This window comes from Rhincodon typus, chromosome 25 (genome assembly GCF_021869965.1).
Source record: "Rhincodon typus isolate 14 chromosome 25, sRhiTyp1.1, whole genome shotgun sequence".
NCBI classification, from domain to species: domain Eukaryota; kingdom Metazoa; phylum Chordata; class Chondrichthyes; order Orectolobiformes; family Rhincodontidae; genus Rhincodon; species Rhincodon typus.
In genome coordinates, this window is record NC_063356.1 from 28,649,218 (window position 1) to 28,675,504 (window position 26,287).

At 42.3% G+C, this 26,287-nt stretch overlaps 1 protein-coding gene across 3 annotated transcripts in view; it reads right to left on the reverse strand.

Annotated features, from left to right (window-relative positions):
• Window positions 1-26,287, reverse strand: part of itpr3 (inositol 1,4,5-trisphosphate receptor, type 3) — a 252,756-nt gene that overhangs the window by 47,423 nt on the left and 179,046 nt on the right. For all 3 annotated transcript variants that reach the window (XM_048612294.1, XM_048612293.1, XM_048612295.1), the window contains 8 exons: window positions 25,090-25,215; window positions 23,193-23,318; window positions 21,539-21,659; window positions 18,224-18,405; window positions 15,924-16,072; window positions 8,534-8,642; window positions 6,329-6,419; window positions 4,772-4,947 (listed from right to left, as the gene is read on the reverse strand). In XM_048612294.1, coding sequence (XP_048468251.1) covers window positions 4,772-4,947; window positions 6,329-6,419; window positions 8,534-8,642; window positions 15,924-16,072; window positions 18,224-18,405; window positions 21,539-21,659; window positions 23,193-23,318; window positions 25,090-25,215 — 1,080 coding nt within the window. The remainder of the gene's footprint in view (window positions 1-4,771; window positions 4,948-6,328; window positions 6,420-8,533; window positions 8,643-15,923; window positions 16,073-18,223; window positions 18,406-21,538; window positions 21,660-23,192; window positions 23,319-25,089; window positions 25,216-26,287) is intronic.

Below are 26,287 nucleotides of genomic sequence, written 5' to 3' on the forward strand. Positions count from 1 at the left end.
GTCCCCAAGCCTCCGCTTGGTTTCCCCGATGTAGAGGAGGCCACAACGGGAACAGCGGATGCAGTATACCACATTAGCAGATGTGCAGGTGAACATCTGCTTGATGTGGAAAGTCTTCTTGGGGCCTGGGATGGGGGTGAGGGGGGAGGTGTAGGGGCAGGTGTAGCACTTCCTGCGGTTGCAGGGAAAAGTGCCCGGTGAGGTGGGGCTGGAGGGGAGTGTGGAGCGGACAAGGGAGTCCCGGAGAGAGTGGTCCCTCCGGAAAGCAGATAAGGGTGGGGAGGGAAAAATATCTTTGGTGGTGGGGTCGGATTGCAGATGGTGGAAGTATCGGAGGATGATGCATTGGATCCGGAGGTTGGTGGGGTGGTACGTGAGGATGAGGGGGATTCTGTTTTGGTTGTTATTGCGGGGAGGGGGTTTGAGGGATGAGTTGCGGGAAATGCGGGAGACACGGTCGAGGGCATTCTCGACCACCGAAGGGGGGGGATGTTGCGCTCCTTGAAAAACGAGGACATCTGAGATGTACAGGAGTGGAATGCTTCATCCCGGGAGCAGATGCGGCGGAGGCGAAGGAATTGGGAATAGGGGATGGCATTTTTGCAGGAAGGTGGGTGGGAGGAGGTGTATTCTAGGTAGCTGTGGGAGTCGGTGGGCTTGAAATGGATATCGGTTCCTAGGTGGTTGCCGGAGATGGAGACAGAGAGGTCCAGGAAGGAGAGGGAGGTATTAGAGATGATGTCTCCTCTCCACCTATCTTCTCCTCTATCCGCCTCCCCCTCTCTCCCTATTTATTTCAGAACCCCCTTGCCCTCCCCCATTTCTGAAGAAGGGTCTAGGCCCGAAACATCAGCCTTCCTGCTCCTCTGATGCTGCTTGGCCTGCTGTGTTCATCCAGCTCTACACCTTGTTATCACATCTTCCCCTCCTCTCCCTTGTCAACTTTCTGCAGGGACTGCTCCCTCTGGGACCCCCTGGTCCACTCCTCCTTCACTCCCAACACAGCCCCACAGTCCCATGACACCTTTCCCTTTGACCACAGAAGGTGTAACACCTGCTCATTTACTTCTTCCCTCCTCAGTATCCAAGGACCAAAACACATCTTCCAGGTGAAGTAGCACTTGCATTTCAAACAATCTAGTCTACTGCATTCACTGCTCACAACATGGACTCCTCCACATTGGAGAAAATGAAGCACAGAGTGGATGACTGCTTTGCAGAACAGTTCCAATCTGTCTGCAAAAAAAAACCCTGAGCTTCACACTGCTTGCCACTTCAACAGACCACTGTGCTCTCTGGCCAGCATCTCTGGGCTCAGGCTTGCTGCAGTGCTCCAGCAAAACTCAGCTGGAAGTACAGCACCTCATTTGTCACTTGGGAACCCTGCAGCCTTCAGGACTCAACATCAAGTTCAACAATTTTAGGGCTTGAGCACCTTTCTCCATGCTTTACCCTACACCCCACCCCCCAACACACACACACACACACACACACACAAGGCCTTGTCATTACATGGGCTGCTACGACACACTACACATTGTTAGCCACTACCAGTCCCCAGTAGCAGCTATTCATTTGCCCATACTGATCTTTAACTGCTCTTTTGTCTGTCCAACTGTCTTCTCTCTCTCTTTGGGCTCTATCTCCACCTATTGTTTACTCTTCCCCCTCCCCTCACCCCCACCCCATCTTCTGTACAAAAACCATCATTTTCCTAGTTGCCGTCAGATCTGAGGAAGGGTCACCGGACCTGAAACATTAACTCTGATTTCTCTCCACAAATGCTGCTAGATCTGCTGAGATTTTCCAGCAATTTCTGTTTTTGTGCCATCTAATCTTTGTCTTCTTTGCGTCTTCTTAACACCCAATATGGATGGGAAATGGATTGACTGCATTTAAATGATGCCCAGGAATTAAAATACCACAGGTCTAAAACAAATGCCACCACGTATTTACCATTCTCTGCCTCATGCCATCCCAAATCTGCTGTAAGTTTAAATCAACCCGACAAAGATTGTATTTATAGACCTTATAATCTGTCAGTCATCATTGAAGACAGTTGTTACATCTGTTTGCTGTCAAGCAGAATTCTCAAGAACAGTTTGTTCTGAAAAAACAGTTTTTTCTTTTCATGCTGTCAACACCTATTTATAAATCACAAGCTTTGAAAATGTACTATTAGCCTCTGGTCTCCAGAAGTGAATCAGAGCAAATTTATTCTTCATTCTGATCCGGGTGCATGGTTCAGCCAGACACACTCCTAGAGTATCGAAGCTTTATTAATGGGGACAATTCAGGTCACATCTGTATTCATAACCAATTATCGAATGCTCCTTCTACAACAGGGTTTTTTCTTTGTTTATATCACCATGTATGTTATTTGACATTTTCCCCCACAAAAATAGCATTAATGATCATCAAAAATAAGCTTCATGTTGGTATTGGAGTTGCGTTTAGATTAAATGGTCTATAAATTTGATCACAACCAAGAATAGGCATGGAATAGGTGTGAAATGGGATTCCCGTGGCTGTTCACTTGGAAACTGTGTTGAAGCCACACTATCATGTACACGGTCAGCATCATCACCACTGCTAATTAGTTATATTCGTGTTTATGTAGGAGAAGATGGGAAATAAGGTATTTCTGACAGAACTTAAAGACATTCAGTCCACTTAAAAGAGGTGGTGCAGGGTCACTGCAAGCAGGAGGGAACTTGTGAACACAATTCTGACTGCAAGATCTGATTAACAGACCTTTGGTTCTACTGTGCCATTTGGAGGCTGAGAATCCAAGTAGGAGCATGTGGAGGAATGTGTTCCTTTTTGAAAGCAAAAAAAAGTCCATACAAAAAGTGGCCAAGGAGGTCAATATCAGGAGCTTAATGCCCAAGACACATTGCTGCACTGTTCAAAAATGATCAATGACACTATCGGTATTGTTATGTTATTGTTCAGTTGTTCTGTCTACATTCCTCCACTGTCTGCAGCCTCACGACTGACAGCTCTCACCTCTCCTGCTTTCCTTCACACTCCTCTATACGCTGCACCACCAGCTTTTCACACACTGTTCTCTTTCTGCTTAAAAGTTCAGGCACAATATCAGGTAAGAGATAGTGAATGAAGGAGACCTGCACTCTGTTTCAACTCTGGAGGAAGACATGCTATCCATCACTGTCCAGCAATTAGCACAGAGGAGATGTCATTCTGGGTATCTTTAAACTTTATTCTCTATTTCCTTCTTATTTCTCTTCTACCGTAGAAGTCCTGTAATTGCTACTATCTGCCATCCATTTCACTCTAGTTAAGACCAGCTTTCCTGAAAGTAGAGTGCCACTTGATCTAACCTGACAAGCACGAGCTCAGAGAATGCGCCATGTACTTGAAAGAATGAAAGGCCACACTGGGGCAACGGCATGAAAAATACATTCCACAGGTACCAGGCTGCCAAATGACAGACACACTAACTAAATCATAAGCAGAGAACTGATTCTGGTGGTTCATTCTAATGAAGATGGCTTATGGGAATGATGCCGAACATGTGACATCTTTGGACAGTTTACCGGTGAAGTCATCATCATTGTTTACAATTTCATTCTACCCACAAAAACAGACAAGGAGGTGGAAAGGGGGAAGATTGTCAGAAAATTCAGTAGGATTGGGATGTGGAATATCTGTCGCCTTCTCAGTTCCTTCCAAATCAATCATGGCAGGTCAAGGTCATTTGTGCGCAGAGGCCAATTTAGATCCCTAAGTGGTCAATTAAGGACCTCATTCTGTTGCTGTGGGTATTCTACCACCAAGGTGGCCAGTACAAATACACCTGAAGCTCAGTACAAGGGACAGACAACAATCTGCTCCAAGGAGGCAGGACGGTCATTTGAATATAATAAGGAGGACGTGTGGTTTCATATCTAATCCAAGGCTCAGATTTAATTTGGCTGCTTTGTGGAAGATCTAAGTGTATTTACAAGTGGACTGGTCATTCAGTCAGACTGGAGGATTTTCAGAGCCAGCTAACTGGGAAGTAAACAGACACAGAGAATGCGACAGAAAATCAGCAGACATGGCAATATCTGTAAAGAGATAAACAGAGTTAATGTTTCAATTTCGGGAAGAAGAACACTGAACTTTGTTTCTCTCTCCATACATGCTGCCTGACGTGCTGACTTTCTTCAGCATCCAATACATTTTTTCTGATTTCCAGGATCTGCAGTATTTTGCTTTCAATTCAAGTAGTAAACAGTATGGCTTACAATTCATTTTGCACAAAAGGAAATGAAGGTTCAGTACACACATGGGATTAAGATAGAAACTGAAATGTCTTAACGCATGTGAAAAATGAAAGTTAATTTTAAAAAAAACAGGGGATTTTTAAATATCATTGTGACAGAATGATACTCACTCATATCAAAGCAGTTCATCTGTGTCAGAGACATTGTTTAGCAATAATCCTGATTTAGTATGCTTGTAAAACCTCAGTAACACCTCATTCAGTAAGGCTGAATATTTCTGAGGGCACTTTCCAGAAAGAATAGTGTGGAAAGACTAAAGTTCAAATCAAAGTTTCAATGTTGACTGCTAAATCTAACAGTGTGCCCTGGGGCAGAGCAGAGTATCACTGTCAGCAAGTCCCAGATTCCTGCCTGTAACTGGGATTGGGCAGGTCCCAAAAGTTGCTGACAGTTTTAGACATAATGATGATGATGAGTTCTGACAGTATGAGCTTTGTTACAACTACAAATTTCAGGTTATCATCAGTTTAGATTGTTACCTGAATTTCAGTGTTTCCTCCATCTAGCAAGGCAATGGCTAATAAAATACTCTCCTGGAAAATCTTGTCACTTTTGGAGCTTGTGATGAGATCTGCAACCAGTTTTGTGGCTCCCGCCATGTCCAGACGACACTGGATAGGAGTAATTGAGTTCCAGTCTTGACATTTATCTGGATCTTATACAAGAAGAAAGATATTAGGTCACAATGAAAATCATGTAACAGCTTCTTTAAAGATATATAGCAACTATTGTTGGAAATGTTTAATGTTCATTACAAATGAAAGACTGGATTAACATAATGGGGAAGCAATGGCCTAGTGGTGTTGTTACTGGACTGTTAATCCAGAGACCAGATAATGTTCTCAGGACCTGGGTTCACATCTCACCATGGCAAATGGTGGAATTTCAATTCAATAAATATTTGGAATTAAGGGTCTCATGATGACCATGAGTCAATTGTTAGAAAAACCCATCTGGTTCACTAATATCCTTTAGGAAAGGAAACTGCCATCCTTAACTGGTCTGGCCTACATGTGACTCCAGGCCCACTGCAATGTGGTTGATTCTTAACTGCCCTCTGGGTAATTAGGAACAGGCAATAAATGCTGGCCTAGCCAGTGACGCTATTGTCCCATGAATGATTAAAAAAACGCACATACACTTGATGTAGTTGTTTGCTTATAAAGTATATGTTTGTTTGTAAATGTAGTTTCCCTATCAATATCTATTATTTAAGAATCTAAAACATACTCTTGACAATATTAGATACATGATCCAGTAGAACATTCACTGGATAAGTGCTTCCATGGGACAGGAGCTGGGGAGGATCAGATTAGCTCTTCTGCCTCTGAAGCAATAGGCCTGCAGTTCAATTTCCTTCCAGGATTTAGTGGCTATAGATCAACTTAGTCACTAGTGGAGGTAAATCAGTGTGTATTGGTGCCAGCCCCAGCTCAGATAAAGAGGGAGGGTTAATGACAGGAAAGGCATCCAGCATCACAAACACCCAGATTCTTCATTGTCGATGGGTCAAACCTCCCTAACAACCACTTTAACTCCCCCTCCCACTCTCTGGATGACATGTCCATCCTGGGCCCCCTCCAGTGCCACACTGACACCACACGCAAACTGGAGGAACACCACATATTCTGCCTCGGGAGCCTGCAGCCCGATGGCCTAAACATGGAATTCACCAGTTTCGAAATCTCCCCACCCTCAGCCTCATCCCACATCCAACCCTCCCTCTCATCCTCGCCTACTTGACCATGACATAATCTGTCCATCTTCTCCGCCACCTATCTGTGCCTCCCACCTCACTGACAAATCCCCACCACTCCCCACCTGCACTTACCTATCACCATTTCACCTACCATCCCCAGCCCCACCCCTCCTCTCTCTATTTATTTCCCAGCTCCCTTCCCCCTCCCTATTTCTGAAGAACAGTCCCGCCCGAAACGTCAACTTTCCTGCTCCTCTGACGCTGCCTGGCCTGCTGTGTTCCTCCAGCTCCACACTGTGTTATAATTGATAGCTACTTGTATTTTGGTAGTAAGTACCTCCAAAGTACAAATCGCTGGAGTCGCCTTTTGAATTTGACTTTTTGCTGTAGAGGTAGTTACTCAGAAGAGTTTTTCTCAATTCATTTCCCTGCAGGAAAAGAATCATGTGATGAGCACTGCGGCCGAAAGTACAAACATTTCCACAATCTCCACAGCGCCATTCCCACCATCTCCACAGCGCCATTCCCACCTGGATCAACAAATATCTCTTCCTAACAGCGACACTCTTATTGAATTAGAAAGTTGTATATATTTTTTGATCCTATTTCAGCCACAATTCAGTCTAGAGGAGCTAAGACTTCAGTTGTTGAGACTATGTGTGATAAACCGGGGTGAGTTCCTCAGGGGATGACTCAAATTCTGTCACCAGGACCGTTTCAAAATTGCTAGAAAATGGGATTTCCTTCCAAGAAAGACACATGCATATTTCACCAAAAGCACCTGCTTCTAAAATGAAGAATAATAATCACTGTATTTCATCCAAAAATATTGATTCCTAATTTGTAATGTGGGTAACATGTTAATTAAGACACAAAATAGTGCCAAACTGAACAGGTGAGTGAATGGTAGATCCCAGAGGAGTACTGAGAAATAAAAATACCTTTGTATATATGTCTATAGATGTCTGAAGATGTCAGAACAGGATTGCAGGGTGGTGAAGACGGCAATATGGGATACATGCCTTCATTAGCTGGGATGTAGAATATAAGAGCAAGAAAATCTTATTCCAACATTATAAAATATTGGTTAGGCTATAAATGGAACACTGTGTGCAGCTCTAGTCACCACACTATCAGAAGGACATGATTGCAGTGCAGAGGGTGCACTGGAGATTCACCAAGATGGTGCCTAGGATGGAAAGTCTCAGTAACAGGCAGAGACTGGATAGGCTGGGATTGTTTTCCCTGGAGGAGGAGGCTGAGGGGGATTATCTGATTGAGGTATACAAAATTAAGACAGACATAGATTGAGCAGATTGTGAGAACTTCTTCCCCAAGGAAGACATGTCTAAGATCAGAGGAAGCAAGTTTAAGATGAGGAATAGGTGGTTTAGAGGGGATGTGAAGAAATTTTTTTTCACCCAGAGGGAGGTAGAAAAATGGAACATTCTCCCAAAGAGGAAGGTACTCTTGCAATATTTAAGAAGCATCTGGATGATCACTTAAAATTCCAGGGCATAGCAAGCTATGTACCAAGTGCAGGTAAATGCGGTTAATGTAGTTTGGATTTGTTAGTCAGCATAGACATGGTGGGCTGAAGGGCCTGTTTCTATGCTGCATGACTCTAAGTATCTCAATCATTTGAAGGCACTTGCAACAAAAATCCTGCTTCCCAGTCTTTAGATCTGTAAACTACTCAAGAACATAATTTAATTCCAACAAACTCAACATTCCAAATTTGAACTCTTCAGAAACGGGCAGGTTTGGGTCAGATTAGGGTTTAAAGTTTCAGAGGTAGATTTTCTGACCTAACCTGCCTTCAAACTGCTTTCTTTTTGATGTAACTGAGGCTTCACACCCCCTCTCCATCCCAGACCAATCTCAGGCAGACTTAATGAACGCTGTGACAATCACTGACTGGCTTCCCACCCGAATGACACCCCACAATGATGCCCTCTGCACAGAGAAAGGATCACTGACGGAACCGACTTACTGTGGGGTAATATTCCAGAATGCTCCTTGTCAGACAAGAGAAAGGATCACTGACAGCAAAGACTGGGATCTCGAATTATGGGTTCCCCAACGCTGACTGATCCACTCTTTGTGGATCAGGTCAGTAAAAACTCTACCTAATTCATGTCCCATCAGTAACTTGTGAACAAAATATTAGTGATGCATTTTAAATATATACATAAACTCGTGAGAGAAGAACATTTTCCCAGAGGTTCCATACATTTCTCAGATTTTTCGTAATTTTAAAAATTTGTTGATTATGCCACTTATTAAATCTCACGAGAGTAAGTTCTGCAAAAATAGTTTGATTCACTCTGCAAATCATTTAATACTCATCCTCAACCTCCTCTGTACCGGATGAGATTTAAGGTATTTACTGAAAAAAAATTGCCGCAGTCAATGTGAAATGCAAGTTAAAACTTCCTGAAATTTAAATGCAGGTTTGAATTAGTGCAATAATTGAACTGGTCCTCAGCTCTCTGTATGAGCAATAGTCCTTCAGGAATGCAGTTAGGTTTCTTTTATTTACCCGGTCTCCATAGCTATTCTTTTTGACCAACATTGCTCGGAGGCTGCGAAGAACTTTAATGCAGAGCTTCTCTTCTGTTGACATGAGAGTCTTTGTGTGTTGAATTAGCCTGGAAAAATAAACAGATTGATAAAGGTACAAATTGCAGAACCCTTCACCCAGATAATGTTAGCAATTCGTATTCAGCTGCTCATCTAACATGCCTCAAAGTTTGGGCCTCAGAATGGCATCATAATATAAATGCACAGCTTTTGATGTGCTCTGATTTAAAGGTCAGGTGATCAGGTTGTATTGCAGGAATCAGGAGGAGGAGAAATAGGTGGGCTGCAGAGTCTGAGATTGTTTTTGGTGAGCTTGGATTGGAAGACTGCAAGCGTACTGTAGAGGGTTTGGGGAGTTTTATCAGGTGCTGGTGTTTGGGGCTAGGTAAGAAAGGAGAATGGTGATCTCATGAGTGGCAGCGGTTACGGTGAGTTCTTACCTTGTGCTTATTTGTGGTGTTTAGTGCTGCTATTCCGAGAGGCATACAGCAATGGTAACAGATGCCTCAGGGTAAACTAAAGTTTTAGCAGGGGCCATAAACAGAAGTTAGGTCATTTATTTCCATCTGCAGATGATCCAATGCCTGCTTCAAATGTGGATAAAGGATGCCTCATATTTGACTTCACTAAGATGCAATTCTGCACATTCGTATTGTAAATGAGCATGAGCATATTAGATCCTATTTTCTTTATCTTTTTGTTGTGTTATATGATTCAATTTAACCTCTAAAGTGAGCCACAGGTACATAGGCACTTCACATTAGAACCTTTAGTTACTGACTAGTAAGCATGAAAAATGTCCTCGTAATTCTGCCTACCTTTGTGGAAACATTATTAGAATTAGGTCTGTGGTACCTGCTGGATCAGAAGATTTTTACAGTATGTTTAATGCATCATGCTGATACTCAATATCATGGGTGTTGACCATAATGTTATAACAGTTAAAAAATAAAAAAACATTCATAGGTCTGGCAGCATCTGTGAAGAAAAAAATCAGAATTAACGTTTCGGTTCCGGTGATGCATCCTCAGAAGGTTTTGAGGAAGGGTCGCTGGACCCGAAACGTTAACTCTGATTCTTTCTTCACAGATGCTGCCAGACCTGCTGAGCTTTTCCAGCAACTTCTGTTTTTGTTCCTGATTTACAGCATCCGCAGTTCTTTCGGTTTTTACAAAACATACATACTTGGCTAACAAATGCTTTGGAGTCACAAAATCATAAATGGTGCTACATAAATACAAATCTTTACTATGGTTACTGGTATATTCTTGTGTGTTATTTGCAATTGCGACAAAACTAACCAAGCCCTTAAAACATTTTGTTCTTTTTGTTTTAATATGGAATCTTCTGGAATGGGCACAGAGCAATACACTCTACTCTCTATGCTGTGATCAAGGGGTTAGTTCTCCTTGATAAATTTGCTTTTTTAAAACTTATGAGTTATAAAATACCTCCAACATCATTCATAACACATTTAATTTTGCATAATTTAACTGGGGTCTAATACACAGAGGCGTCTCATTTTCATTACACTGAGTACCTCTGCTCAAACTCACTTCACCCTGATCCTTTTGCAGCTATCAGAGTGTCAGTCATGGTCTAGACTTGAAAGGATTTAGAAACATTTCTTTTGTTCATAGGACATGGCTGAACCTGCCAACATCATGTGTACTGCCCGCCCCTAGTTAGGCTGAAACCATGATGGTTGACACTATTTTGAACCATTGTACTCCTTGCGCTGTTAGGTAGAGTTTTCTAGGATTTGGCTAAATAATGAAGAACATAAAGATCAAGTCAGAATGGGTATTTTCTTGGAGGTGGCAGCACTTTTCATAGCATCACTATTCTTGGTTCCTTGTGGTGGTGGAGGTCACAGAACAGAAATGTCATAAAAGCCACTTTGGCATATTGTACGTTCTGCACCCATGGTGTGCTGATGTATATACTGCCCAGTAGCATAGTGTCATTTTCCCCACACCCCTCCTTCCCATCCAATCCTCCATTGCACTCCCTAGCCCACGACCCTCCCACTCTCCTTTCCATCCCACAGCAACTCCCCCCCACTACACCGCGTCCAACCCTCACCCATCATGTGACCCTCCCCTCCTTCAGCTTCCTTGAGGCCTCCCAAAAACCCCTCCCCTGAATCTTGCCGCATATTCACCAACCCCCTGACCTCAAACTCTCTGAGGCTGAATGGTCTGTCCTCAATAAAGGGCTCGCATTCGTGCCCCTCCAATCACACCTCAACGAGTTTCGTGCCCGTCAAGATGTGGAACTCTTCTTCCATTGCCTCTGCCTCCATGCCTTCTTCCTTGATAGAGACTCTCAACCACCTTCTCCTGCCTCCAACCTCCCTCCTCCTCTTGGAGGCCCCCTTCCGGCCTCTTACCCGCCCTGGACCTCTTCATTGTCGCATTGGCAGTTGGCATCGAACGCCTCGATTTCTCCAACCCCTCACCCACTCCAACCTCTCCCCCTCCAAACGTGAAGCAGTCCACTTTCTCCGCACCAATCCCCGTTTCAATTTCGAACCCGCTGACAAAGGCGGTGCTTGTCTGGAAGATGGATGTCCACATCTCAGAGGCTGAACACCAACTCTCCGACACCACGTCCTACCTCCCCCTTGACCACAACCCCACAAGGCCCATCAAGCCACCATCATCCACACTGTCCATGACCTCGTCGCTTCCAGTGACCTCCTGTCCACCACCTCCAGCTTTATTGACCCCCAACCCTGCACCGTCAGTTCTACCTGCCCTCCAAGATCCACAAGCCCAACTACCCCAGCTGACCCATTGTCTCTGCCTGCTTCTGCCCCACCGAACTCACCTCTTCCTACCTTGACTCCATTCTCCCCGACTTGGTGCAGGCACTCCCTACCTACATCCAGGACACATACCATGCCCTCCACCTATTTGGAAACTTCCAGTTTCCTGGCCCCCAGTGTTTCATCTTTACTATGGACGTGCAATCCCTATACATGTCCATACCCCACAAGGATAGCCTACAGGACCTCAGTTTTTACCTGTTCAACAGACTCATCTAGTCCCTGCCCCACCAATACCCTCCCCTGCCTCACCGAACTAGTCCTCACCCTCAATAACTTTTCCTTCAAATTCTACCCAATTTCTCCAAATGCAGGGGGTTGCCTTGGGCACTCGCATGGGCCCCTGCCTGTTTGGTTTTCAGTTATGTCGAACAGTCTGTCTTCAGTATGTACACCGGTACTGTTCCCCAACCCTTTTACCGTTACATCGATGACTGCATCGGTGCTGCATTCTGCACCCAGGCTGAACTGGAGCAGTTCATCAATTTTGTTAACAACTTCCATCCCACCCTTAAATTCACTTGGTCTATGTCAGTCACCTCCCTCTCTTTTCTTGACCTTTCCATTTCCATTTCTGGCAACAGTTTACAGACTGACATTTATTATAAACTCACAGACTCCCATAGCTACCAAGACTACACCTCTTCCCATCCTGTATCCTGCAAAAACCATCCCATTTTCCCATTTCCTCTGTCTCCGTTGCATCTGTTCTGATGAGATGTTCCACTTCCAAGAATCCCAGATGTCCGTCTTTTTCAGACAACGCTCTTTCCCCCTCTGTCATCCAGACAGCCTCCACCATTCCTTGCTCTGCAGTTCTTAACCTCCGCTCCCCTCCAAAACATAACAAAGATAGGGTCCCCCTTGTCCTCATTTTCCATTCCATCATCCTCAAACACATCTTCCAACTCCAATTAGACCCCCCAACCCAGAACATCTTCCATTCCCCACCCCTCTCTGCCTTCCGCAAGGACCATTCCCTTCGCCACTCCTTAGTTCGCACCATACTCCCCACCAACCACTCCAACCCACCGGTACCTTCCCCTGTAACTGTAAAAGATACAACACCTGCCCACACACCACCTCCCTCACCTCCGCCCAGGGCCCTAAACAGCCCTTCCAAGTGAGACAGAGTTTCACCTGCATTTCCTCCAACCTAGTCTACTGCATCCGGTGCTCCCGCTGTGGTCTTCTCTACGTCAGTGAGACCAAACGTAGACTAGGTGACCATTTCGCTGAACGTCTCTGCCTGGCCCATAATGGCCAACCTAACCTCCCAGTCACCACCCACTCCCCCTCTGACATGTCCATCCTCGGCCTCCTCCAGTGTCACAGTGACTCGGAACGCAAATTTGAAGAACAGCACCGTATCTTCCGCCTGGGCACCCTACAGCCTGGAGGACTCAACATTGAGTTCTCTAATTTTAAATAACCTTCCCACCCATCCCCCGGCTTCCCTTCCAGCCCCTCCTCCTCCCTTCCATTCCAACTTCTGACCCTCCCTCCCAGCCACTAACCGGATTCATCCCTCCCATCAACCAACCAGGTCGTACCTACTACCAGTGTCCACCTATCACCACCATTCCGCTACCCCCGCCTGCCTCTTTATCTGCAGCTCGCCCTACCATACGTCCAGTCCTGAAGAAGAGTAATACCCGAAAAGTTGACCTCTCCTTTCCTCTAGATGCTACCTGGCTTGCTGTGTTCTTCCACCTCCCGTTTGACTACCCTGTCAATTAAAGTAACAGTTCTGTCCTTGAGTTTTTTGAAAGTTGCAGATGCCCCTGACCAGGTGCGTTGTGAATATTATACCATATTCCCAACATAACCTGCAGGCAAAGAGAGGTCTGGAAGCGAGCCATTTGTCCCAGAGTACCCAGCCTTTTCTTGGCTCTTGTAGCCGGTGTATTGTTAGATGTCGGGTCTCACTAAACATCTTGTCGGTGATGGTCCCTAAACTTGTCAACGGCCACAACACAAGAAGAGTGGCACCAGTGATCATCAAGGGAAGACTGACTGACTTTCTCAAGTTAGATTTTGTTACTGAATGGCATCTACGTTGTGCAGGTATTATCACCACCTGTCAACCCAAAATTGTACATTGTACAAGTCTTATTGTCGGTTGCCACAGGCTACTTCTCTATCATCAAGTTATGAATCAAGGTAAAGAATGAAATCATGAATGCATAGACCCACTCCTGACCTCAGTGCAGAGAAGAATATTGTTGAAACTGCTGAAAATATTTGACTAAACAACGCTATTGTGAGAAACTCCTGGAGCAGAATCCTTGGAATGTGGTGATCGACTAGAAAAGTCTCCCTGTATGTCAAATGTGACTCAAACCACTGAACTCCCATTAAGTGTGATTTTGCTAAGTTTCCTGGTGCCACAAGCTGTCTAATGCTCCTTGATTTTGAGTGAAGCTGCAATCATTTTATTTCCTGCATTTCACTCATTGTCGGGATCAAAGCCGTGATGATATGTGAAGTAGATTGATTCAGATAGAACCCTGACTGAATGTCGGTGAGCAGGTCATTCATGCACAAACAAAGAATTCACAATTACATAGTGCTATCTGCAGGATTTATTTCGGAGTGTAGGTACTATTACTATCAAGGTGAATGCTGATGTTAATTTGTTAATCCTTTGTTGTTATTATTAGCATGATAAATGTTGGAACAATGACACTGTCAGAACTCCTCTGCTCTTCCTTGCACAACGCTTTTGGAGTTTTTACGACTACCTTCCATCACCTTGTGGATGACTGGGAAAAGCAGGGAAGAAATATGTTGTGGCCTACTGTATCTCTCAACTAATATTTTAAAGGACCATGACAGCCACAGTAGACAGGAAAACTTTGTTACAATTTATAGTACATTGTATGTTTCACAATCAACTTCCATTATACAGGACAGCTTTGATGGTCTTAACGAGGAATCTATTTACCCTGTCTAAATAAACAGGGTAAACATTGTGTCCTTTTAAACTCCAGCAAATACTATGGACATGATTTTCTCCTCCATGGCGGGGTATAGAGGGTTGGGTGAGAAGGGGAAACAATGAGGCAAATTGGCCACAGAGAGGAACTCACCCCACTCTTACTACTCCCTGGATAAGGAGTACCTTCTTGACCTGTCACCAACTAAGGCACCTAAGTAGACAATTAATGGCCACTTAAGGGTCTCATCTCACAACCTCCCTAATCATCCACTGACCTGCTGGATGAGAAAGGTGGCTAATTTTCCAATTGGGAAACCAGGGACAGCATCCTGCTAGGTTAGAGAGGAGCCAATCAATTGTCCCAATCTAGGAAATCAGAGACAATTTAGGGGATCAGAGACTTCCTGATTCACCTTCCCCGCAACTACACCCTGCGAGAAGAGGATAAAACATATTCCCCTCCTTGCCACTGGATCCCTCAACTTTAGGACTTGGAGGCTGTTAGCTTCTGATTGGGTGGTGGCTTCTAGTGACTCAGGACACCAGTGTTAAGGCCTGTCATTTAACAAGAAACTTGACTATGCTCTTCCTTCACCTTTTAATGAACTGATAGAGGCAAATGGCAAGTTTTCTTGGCAGTTGTGAGGGCCTGTTAATTGTCACCTGAAATGCTAATCCTCACCATTTAAAATATGGAAAAAATTCCACCAGATGAAAATCATTACATCAAGGCTATTGTGTTGTCTATAATATTGTCATGTTCAGCTGCCATATGTACAGTGTGTACAAGAGTATTCTAGAATTGATATACTAAGTTTTTAAAAATGTTTTAGTACACACTATATTAATAATTGTCTTATTAACTACTGTAATGTCAGAACTCTAGATGTACTGTCAACAATTAAAAAAGGCAATAATTGTTGTTCTCTTCAGGAGATGGTTATTCCAAATCATTGTGAACAAAGGTGCCCTGCAGAACTTTTGCAGACTTTGTAGCAAAATTATTGCTTGGCCATTCAAAAATAAAAAAGTCTTATAACAGAATATAATGGCCATGTTAAAGTGAGTTACTGGTCGTAAAATATTCTTGGATTTCAGATGATGTTCACAAACCTTCACGCTTCCTTTGCAAGTTTATGAAATCCAAACTGTGATAGATCATTAGAGCTAACTCTATCTCAACCATTATCTTTATCCAGTGATCAGTCGCTCAAAGCAAAAATTCTGCTACATTGTCACTGAAGCATACATCAGCATTAATTTTCTTCAGGCTTATTTCTAAAGGAGAGAACTTGCTCCACTACAGGGTGCAAATTATTTTATTTTCTCATGGAAGCATTCAAGCTTCAATCCAGGACTACAAGGTTTCCATATTGTAAAATAAAAACAGAACATTGCATTGTTAGATGTGTGGAGACCTATTTACCTGCACAAGGGGATGTAAAAGCTTCACAATATTGTTCAAAGACTAGGAAGTTCCCCTGCTGTCCTGACCAGCATCTTCCCTTAAATAACACTAGCAACATTATAAATAATTAACTTGTCAATCAGTTCATTTATAGCAGTTTTCCCACTTACTTGGAGATGAATCCACCACTTTCACACCGTAACCTAGCTTCTGTTCCCTCCATAAACAAAAGTTCTGGCTTATGCATGACATCAATAAGAACAGAGAGTTCAGCCTCCACCAGTGGTTGAAGGCGATCTTCCAGGGTTGTTATGATATCCTGCAGAGAATTAAACAAGAATAAGTAAGCTCTGCCGGTGAAATAAACATCCAAGTGTCATTGCTACATACACATTGAATCACTGTCACAATATGTTTCTAACTGGAGGATCTTAAACACATTGTATATTCAAAATTGATCATTTTCACCAATCTATTCTCCAATGTAGAAAGACTATGATCAACAAGTGATTTCATGAGGTGATCTTATAATAAGCACTACATACTGTAAAGGCAAGATAATTGATTGGACTTATTTATCAGAAACACAAGCTCGGAATTTGCTTACAACGCAATTGTGGGTTTGGACAGTAGTGATGGGGGATGTAAGGACTTCAGGAAAACATAGATTAATTAAGTTATTTAAGTTGTTATGCTAAAGAATCACTTTTGAATCGGAATGAATTAACCAAAGTATAAAATCCACCTCACAATGGCACAACAAATTAAAAAGTAAACCAGTATTAGTGTGGTAGGAATTGTCAGGAAAACTAAGTGGAATGGCATGGGATTTAGTACTTCTACTCAGAAGCAGCCACTGTTCATTTACTCTTGAGGCTTTGCATAGTTCCATTGTTGGAGTCCAGTACCAGGATTGACCTCCAGCTAGAGAGAGGGCTGAGGTATTCACAGATCAATTCCATGTGAGATAGGGAATGAAAAGACAAATCCCAAATGCAAGACTTGAGTCGCCGAGGTGCGTTGACAGCAATATTTTCACCATGAACTCAGATCATTCTGGGGTCTAGTAATCTTTCACAGATTTAACATGCAGTGCAATAATAAAACAGCACTGTACTGCTAGAGTTGCTGTCTTTAGGATGGGATCTTAAACAATTCCAATCTTTTGAGTGGACATAAAGATTCCATGGCAATATTCAAAGTAAAGTAGGGGAGCTCTGCTAGCGTCCGAGCCAACCTTTATGTTTCAATCACCAAAATGGATTTATTCATTGATCTCATTGCTCATTAGGGAACCTTGATCTGTGTATATTGGTTGCTACATGACTGCACTTCAAAAAGGTGCATCACTGACCTGAAATGACTTAAGGATGAGGATACGCAAATTCCAGATTCCCTCTTTCATAATATTTGAGAACGGGTTGTTATGATTTAGTATACTGTTTGCTGAGAAGAAAGGATTTGAAGTAACATTATCAAGTTAAGTGATGCTTGTTGTAATTATGACTTTGCATGTTTACCTGACATCTGCAAAATAAAAGAATTTGATGATCCATACCTGGTTTTGACTTTTTACTGTGTTAATCAGTTGCTTTGCCAAATGATTGGTGAAGGAAAGGGAACAGGGCTTAAAAAGAATGTGCAATCCATGATAGAAAACCCTACTGCCACTGTGTCAGCTTTCACGATTATGTAAATCTAGTCTAGTCAATACAGCAAATGTCTAAATGCAGGAGGGGCACTGGCCACTGGTGAAGGTCACCGAGCACAGAGAGAGTATGTATGGCAGACTGCAAATTGAGAACAGACTCAGAATAGCAACAAGAACATTTAGGAGGCGGCAAAAGACAGTTAATTCTACAAGAAGCAAAAGCAAAGCACCTAGCTTTACTCCTGAAAGAGGATCACAAAACCTGGAGTCACCATTCCAGCTGTATTGCCCTCCTTTCAGTCTGGTACACACATTCGTATTAACACTGGATTTAAATTACAGACATTAACATTATCACAACTATACTGGGTTATCATAGAAACATAGAATTCCCCACCCTGCCCTACCCTATTCCTGCATTTCCCATGGCCAATCCACCTGACCTTCATATCTTTGGACTGTAGGAGGAAACCGGAGCAGCCAGAGGAAATGCCGCAGACACGGGGAGAATGTGCAAACTCCACACAGACAGTCACTCGAGGCTTGTAAAAGGGATACTTTATCCAGAATGCACCAGAAGCCCAGAATCTCAACTGCCATCAGAGTGAATTGAAAAACTTCAGGAAATTCAACAAATGTCAAAAAACAAAATTTTCTAGGTTTGAGGGTAAGGATGATACAACAATGATTTCTTAGGTGTTCACTTGAGGCATTTTTAAAAATCAGGCACTGCATAGTAAATTATTATATGCAGGGCAATTGAGCTTTTATAAAATGTCTTTCTTTTTTAAAACACAATGATAAACAGATGTAGCAAACCTGCAGTTTTTCAATGATATTCTTGTAGTCCCACTGTTGCTGTGTACATACAGTGCGAGGGAAAGCTCGGGTGCTCGTCTTCCAGTTTGGAGCAGTTCTCTGAGATGCCAATGACTGGTTGTCTAACAAGGTACGGACCAGACTCTCTAGGTCTAATGGAAGGGGCAACGAACGGTTTTTTGCTAAAAAGGAGAAACCACAAGGTTACACTAGTTGGGAAACAAGTCTAGTGAGGTAAGCTAAGCAGCAGGATTCCACAGCTTCCTGGAGACACTCCTGTGCATTTAGCCAATCTAAACACTGGTATAATTATATTCACTGACATTAGGCCCTTACATCACCTTTAAAATAATGAAATGAAGCATCCAAATAAGTTACCACATCAACAAATTACCCAAATAATTTAATGAAACCTGCAGATTTATACAAAATAATGTCTTGTCAATATGGAGGTCAGGCTATAATATTCTGCAAATGCTCAATCTTTTCTGATCCTAGAGACTAAGCAGACGCAGGTTTGAGTAGTACTTGGATGGCAGACTGCTTGGTTTTAAAAAAGCAGTATGCTCAGGGCTCTTGGGAGCAGGGGTAGTGTCCTATAGGTAATGAGTCTAAATTTGCTGGATCAGCTAAAATGGGAAAAGACTTAGGAAAGGTCTATTGAAAGGTTAATTGGTCAGATGGTGACTGTGTTATCTGAAGAAATATGTGTTTAAATCGAATATTACAACTCAGCAAGATGACAGTATGTCTGGGTTGAGTCCTGTCCAGACACAAGGTGATAGTTGATCATTTGTCAGCAAAACAATGGGCGGTTGACCACAGAGTCATACAGTGTAAATATTAAATGGCTGATTTTTGACGCCACAAAAGCTGCAAGGAAATAGCCTATATAAACAGCCGTGAGCAGGCTAGCCTGCAACCAAGGTTGGTTAAATTGAGAGTTACTTTTTATTCATTCATGGGACGTGGGCATTAGCAGCTGGTCAGCATGTTTACTGCCTGTCCATAGTTGCCCTTGAGAAGGTGGTGGTGAGCTGCCTTCTTTGAACTGCTGCCATCCATGTGCTGTGGGTTGACCCACAATCTCCTTAAGATGGGAATTCCAGGATTTTGACTCAGCAACTGTGAAGGAACAGCGATACATTTCCAAGTCAGGATGGTGAATGGCCTTGCAGGTGGAGGTGTTCCCGTGTGTCTACTGCCCTTGTCCTTCTAGATGGAAGTGGTCATGAGTTTGGAAAGTGCTGTCTGAGGATCTTTAGTGAATTTCTGCAGTGCATCATGCAGATAGTACACATTGTTGCTACTGGGCATCGGCGGTGGAGAGGAATGGATATATGTGGATGTGGTGCCAATCAAGCGGGCTGCATTGTGCTGGACAGTGTCAAGCATCTTGAGTGTTGTTGGAGCTGCACCCATCCAGGCAAGTGGGAGTATTCCATCACATTGCATTATAGATTATAGACAGGCTTTGGTTAAGTCTCTTTCCAAGAAAATAACTGGAGAACCTAACGGGTAAAAGGTCAGTTGACCATGGCAAAGGTGACACAATTGTGAAGTTTGCCACTGGTCAACTGATCACTCACTGAAGGCTGAATAGTGTCAGGATTCATCACGCAGGCTGCATACATGGAAGGGAGTGTAAAAGATTGTGCTTCAGGGTGATAGCTAGCTCGCTCAGGAATTGGAGTCACCTAATCAATGACTAGAGATTAGGATGGGGCAGGCTGATCACCTGTTTTGGTTTGACACTTGGACAATTCCCTGTGAACTGGGTCACTTGCAATTGTTATGCATTGTATAGGTAAGCCTGTGATGTATTATTGTTATCATTGCAGTATTTTGTAGTGTACCTAGCTTCAATAAAGAATAACTGGGTATACTCTGTTAGCTGCTTTGGGTTATTGATGTTCTGATGAGAGAAGACAGGAATAAAAGCTTACAGTCCTTAGCTCTGAGCCAGGAAGCCTGGATTCAAGTTCCACCCGCTCCAGACGTGCGTAATGACATCTCTGAACAGGTTAATTAGAAAATGCCTACAGTTCAGGGACAGAAAAGGAAACGGCTGCAGCCTGTTCACAATAGTGATCCGAGCAGGCATGTTCGTGCAAGGAACTATATGTCATTCTCTATCATTGACGATGCCAGTTGAGAAATACCACGTCTCTAATTTACCTGAAGAAATTCCTGAATAAAAGCAACTGTAATATGAAGGCAGGACTGCCTAAAGTGAACTGGGAACTTGGTTAACAGGTAGGACTACAGGGATGCAGTCAAAGACTTTTAAGATATTTAATATCTCTCAGCAAAGATGCATTGTTGTGGGAAATAAAGAAGGAAACACTAAAGAAAGAAGATTGCACTTCTGTGGTTGAATAAGGAATTTAAAAACGGTATCAAATTGAAAGAAACACTGCAGAAATCTGCAAAGATTAGTGTTAAATCAGAAGATTGTCAATTTTAAGAACCAGTAATGAATGTTTAGTTTTGAAAACAAGGATAAGATTAGAATGAGAGAAAGCTAGATAATAATAGAAAAACAGACGGTCAATGATTCTGCAAGTATTTCAAAAGGTATAGCCGGATCTAGCGTTGGATCTTTGGAGAGAGGTATTGGAACAGGAATTTTGTGTCTGCCTTCACTATAGAAGACTTAGAAAACTTCCCAAAGGTGCTTTACAATCAAGAGGTGAATGGGACATTGGAACTTAAAGGAATCGTCATCACCTGCATCAAAAGATATAGGGAAAATTATTTGACCTCAGGTCTCATAGCTCCCCAAGAGCAGATGGCCACAGCAATAGTACAGACATTGGTTACAATCTTCCAAAGTTCCACAGTGGGATAGAAAATAACTAATGCAATATTTTTATTCAAGAAAGGAAGGAGACAGAAAGGAGGAAACTACAGCCCAGGGGGCCTAACATCTGTCATAGGAAAGTTAAGGATATTATGGCAGGATACTTAGGAAATAATAATATAATCAGGAGAAGATCTTTTTCTTTCAAAGGCCATGTAGGACTCTTCCCCAGAAAGCAGTGGAGGCTGGGTCATGGAATTTATGCAAGTTAGAGTTAATAGATGCAGATAGAAAGTCAAAGGTCATGAGGGGCAAATAGGAATGTAAAGTTTACACCACAACCAGATCTGCAATTATCTTACTGAATAGCGGAACAGGCTGGAAGGGTCGAATGGCCTATTCCTGCTCCTAGCTCTAAAATCCAATGTTCCTAGTGTATGGGCTGTGTATTGGCTAGCCTAGGTCATTTATTGTGAATTTTGATTTCTTACCATAAGAATTGTTTGCCTTACCCATCAGAGCTAATGTCCTAATGCAGATTTCCACTGAAGACTTTTGCTGCTGTTGCAGCCACGAGCAATCCAGAAGCCGGCATGTGGACTGCAGAAGCTGTACGACAATAGACTGGTGTTTCTACAAGAAATTAGAAGCAATACATGCAATTGTTATGCAGGCAAAAATAAAACAACCTATTGTGTGCCTATCCATATTAAGAATGAAAACTGGAGAAATTGTTCATATGTTTATTATTCTTTGGAGATTTTGGCATGAGGCACCAAATTAAATACAAAAATATGTTAATATTATTTACACAGTTCTGAAGCAACAATGTGAAACGTTCCATTTTCTTCATAAATTTCTTGTGCAAAATATCCTTATGTTTATTTGCCAGTTATGTAACCTGCCAAAACTGCACAATGAATAGCTAAAAAGAGGATTTGAGCACATTATATTTGCAGGGCGAATTTTGTCAATTTCATGAGACAGAGATCTGAGAGTGGGAGTTTAATTGCATAGATTTGTTGGCTGTGGGTTAGATGGGAGGTTACATTTGTAAAATCTGAAACCTGACCTCAGTCTGGCTTCAATGTGCCCATTTCTAGATTTACAGAAGCAGTAGGGAAGGCCAAGCAATGAATGCACTCTCTGGAAGTAGGTCACTAATTTAAATTTTACAATGAGATTGGCAGCTCCATGTTGATCTATGATTCTAGTCAGACAGGGACTGCTAAGTAAGAGGATGCAGGACTAAGATAGGTCTAATCCCTAACTTCTGGAAGAAGAGATCAGACACCAGCAGAACAAACTGGTGGAAAGAAGATAAGGACTGCTTGATTCAGCCATTAAGTGCTCTCTTGTTAACTGCTGCGTCCAGCACACCTGCTCTGTCACCACCCAAGATCGGACAGCTTTACACTACTCTCAAGTCTTCTGGTCTCTCCCATCATGCGTCCACCCTCCCATGCCTCTCTACCTGTAATCACCAGCCACCAGCCATGAGTCCCTCTTCTTCCAGAGGTTAGGGATTAAACCTACCTAGTCCTGCATCCTCTTACTTAGCAGTCCCTGTCTGACTAGAATCAGAACCTGTCAAAAGGTAGATTCCCAGGCGGCGAAACAAGAGTGACACCTGGCACACACTGGGGAGTTAAAACCTAGCAGCATTTGGGACAATCTTGACTTCGACATTTCACATACCTTACTGGTGCTCAAGGAGTTAAAATTCTGCCTCCCCGAATTCACATCACACGGGGAATGTCATAGGACAATTATAATATCAAACCTCTTTCATACTCTTTCAAATCTTATATAACAGCATCCTTTGCAGATTGTTAATCCATTTCTTGGACGGAGACTGATTTGCACTCCTACACAACAGACTTAATGAATAGTCTCCTTTGTTATGAATGGCAAAGTCCATTTTCCAGCTATTTCCACATCTTGTATTGGGTAGGAGTTAATTAGTGAAGTTATTGATGTGTTTTCCTCATCAGTGGAGCCAATGGCAAAAGCCAAACAATAAATCCACCAGAAACCTACTGTTTCCCTGCATCTGAGAGATTTTGAACAAGGTAGAAATACAAGGCAAAGGTACAGGCATCATTGAAAAGATGATAATTGTTGTTTTGCTTGATGCTTAATAATGCAGATTCCTCAGTGAGTTACCTGCAGTGATGTGCTGTTTTCAGAGAAGGGTGAATTGAAGAATGCATTGATGGTATCCATGACAACAGTCACTACATATTTCTCCATAGTAGGATCTGAAAGCCTTTTCTCCCTTTTGCTGCAAACCTTGCACGATTAAAATGATAAAAGACAGTTTGCATTAACTCTTGAATTAGCTTATTGAAACTCTGAACAAATAATGAAGACTAACTATGCTTCATGTTTACAGTCAAAATTATAGAAATTTTCAGATACGTTTTGCCTAAACAATGATGACATGCTTAAAGCTTTTAAATTTAATTTTTAAATTATTATTCACAGAATTTCAAATGAAATGTTAAATAATTGATGAATGCAATAAATGAAATTTCTGCTTTTGATTTTCAATTAGTAAATGCAAGTAAGCTGATACTGCAGTGAAATGCTTCAGCACTTGATCTCAAGTTTTCTTAACTTGCATAAAATTGCAAAATTGACTGCATATATCTGTTGGGTTTAAATTCAAACTGGTTGCAAAAAGTCAACAAGAAACAAGAAAAAAGAAGGGGCAGCATGGTGGCTCAGTGGTTAGTACTGCTGCCTCACAGCGCCAAGGATTTGATTCCATCCTTGGGTGACTTTCTGCATGGGTTTCGTCCTGGTGTCCCAGTTTCCTTCCACAGCATGGTAGACTGGCCATGCTAAATTGCCCATTGTGTCCAGAGGTGTACAGGCTAGGTGGATTAGCCATGGTAAAAGCAGGGTTACAAGGATAGGGCAGGAAAGTTAGTCTGGGTAGGACACTCTTTGGTGGGTCAATGTGGACTTAGTGGGCTGATTGGCCTGCTTCCTCACTGTAAGGAGTCCGTGATTCTATGAATCTGTGGTTAAACATTGGCCATTATTCTCCAGTTTTCAGTTTAAACACAGCTTGGGTGTATTCAGTGGTCTACACTTCAGGAACTGCAAGAAGATAAATTTTCTTCTGCTTCTTGTTGAATGGGGTCACAGGGATAGAGAGGTCAGGAGGGGCAAAGGTAAGAGCAGTCTGGTAGTCTTTTGAGGCTATTCCCTTGCCACAACATCCCTGCCTCTGACTGCCACAGATCAAGGTAACTGGAGGTCTCCCCAAACTAGCAGGTATATCACCGTTTTCTTGCCTGCTGGGAACCAGGTAATTGGACTAGTTGCGCATTAAGGCCCTCAGGTAGCCGTTAATTGACCACTGAAGGACAGTGATTGCTGGTGAGTCAAGAAAATGCCCAATTGATCTTCTCACCCAGAATTTAATTAAGGAGTGGTAAGAAGTGGGTGAGTATCTCTCCAGGGTCAACTTGTGCAATTATTACCACTTCCCACCACCTCCTGGGAGAGGATCATTCTGCCTTTTGCCTTTTTTGTTAAAAATGCTGTAGTTTCTGTACGAATTAAACTGGACTAAATTACAAAATAATAACAGAGTCATATTTTATTAACTCTCAGGGATTTGAGTAGAATTTTGATAGCATTTAACTTTCCAACCAATGGCAGCCTTTCTGTTCTGGCATTGAAAGTCTCAATGCCCTGGTCAATATAGATGCAACATGGCTTGACTTTTTATTGATTCGCTTTGTCCATTTTGATTTTATGCATCTGCAAGTGACAGATGAATTTACTTTACCGTTAATTGGTAGGTACATTAGAAAACTTCAGCAAATTAATAAGCTAAACTTTATTTTTTTTTAGCATGGTCAACACACATTCATGATGCCCATCTGTATGTCCCATACAGGTAAAAAGCCCTTGGATACTTCTATTCAAGCAAATTCCTGAGCAATATTATTTTACTTGAATATGACTTTCCTAGTCTCTTGTATATTACATTCTCTATTTTTAGTCTACTCTCAGCATTATCTCTGGCAACCTTTCACAGACCTACCCGAGCCATGTCCACTGTGAAGTTCTCAAAAAGCTTCCAGATGTGGTTACTGGTATAAATCTCCTTCATTTCCACTTCTGTGTCCACATAGCAGTGATTCACAAAATTAACATAGGCTATTTTCACCTAATAATGACAAAAAAAACAACAAATAAGTCCATTTAAATATCTACAGGAATAAAGATATTTTACAGTCATGTCGTTAATCTATGACTTTTGCCTTTCAAAATCGCCATTGAATCCTTTCCCTTAAGAGTTTTATTTTTCTGCATTTGCTATACTTGGTTAACAATAGATGAGTATGAACTTGCCACCTCTACATTTCTGCACTTTTTTGTTAATATCAGCAAAAATAGGAAAATGTTGTCAAAAATATTTTGTGAGCTAAAACAGGGCTTCCCGCCAGCTGAACAGGAAAAATGCAACTGCAGTGTGCAGCTTCCAAGAAAATGCTGTTCATCTTTAATGAATGGTGCCTCCGTAAAGGTCTGTAAATCATACCTGGTGCATAATTCAGGTTTGAGAATTGGCCATTACCATAGATTCTGACATGTACAGAAGCTTTTGAAGCCTTAAAAATTACTTCTAAAATGGGGTTAGTTTTGTACTCCACATACAGAAGTGAACAACTGTCATGAGGATGATGGTCACCATGTTTGTCATTCAGCATGTGTGGTCTGCTCTGCGTGGCTATGTCTTAAACTATGTGTATCTTCACAACGTAAACAGCATCACCTACTTGGTCCATTGCTTCCAGTTATCAGCTACCGGAAAGAAGAACAGCCATTCGCGGGGCAAAAATTTGAGTCTATCTACTAATGAGATCATAGGATGTAATGGCTGAGAAGTATTGTGTGGGAGTAGGGAGAAAGTGACTGATACACTGAGTATAAGCAAAACATGATTTTTGAGGTCAGAGATTGAGTTGTCTTATAAACCAGTCAATTTACATGTTTCAATCTATGGTAATCATTAACATTTGTTGAGGACAACTTTCTCATTTTCCCTATGCTTTAGATCCAGAAATTTACAGGCATTGAGGTTCCACCTTATAAGTACCACTACCATGCCCAAATATACACTTAAACAAAGGAATAACATTAAATTTATAAGCATTTTGTCAGTGTCCAAATATCAAATACGCACTACCTGGCTTCCTGATAACACACACTAAAACAACTGACTTCAGAAAGCACTA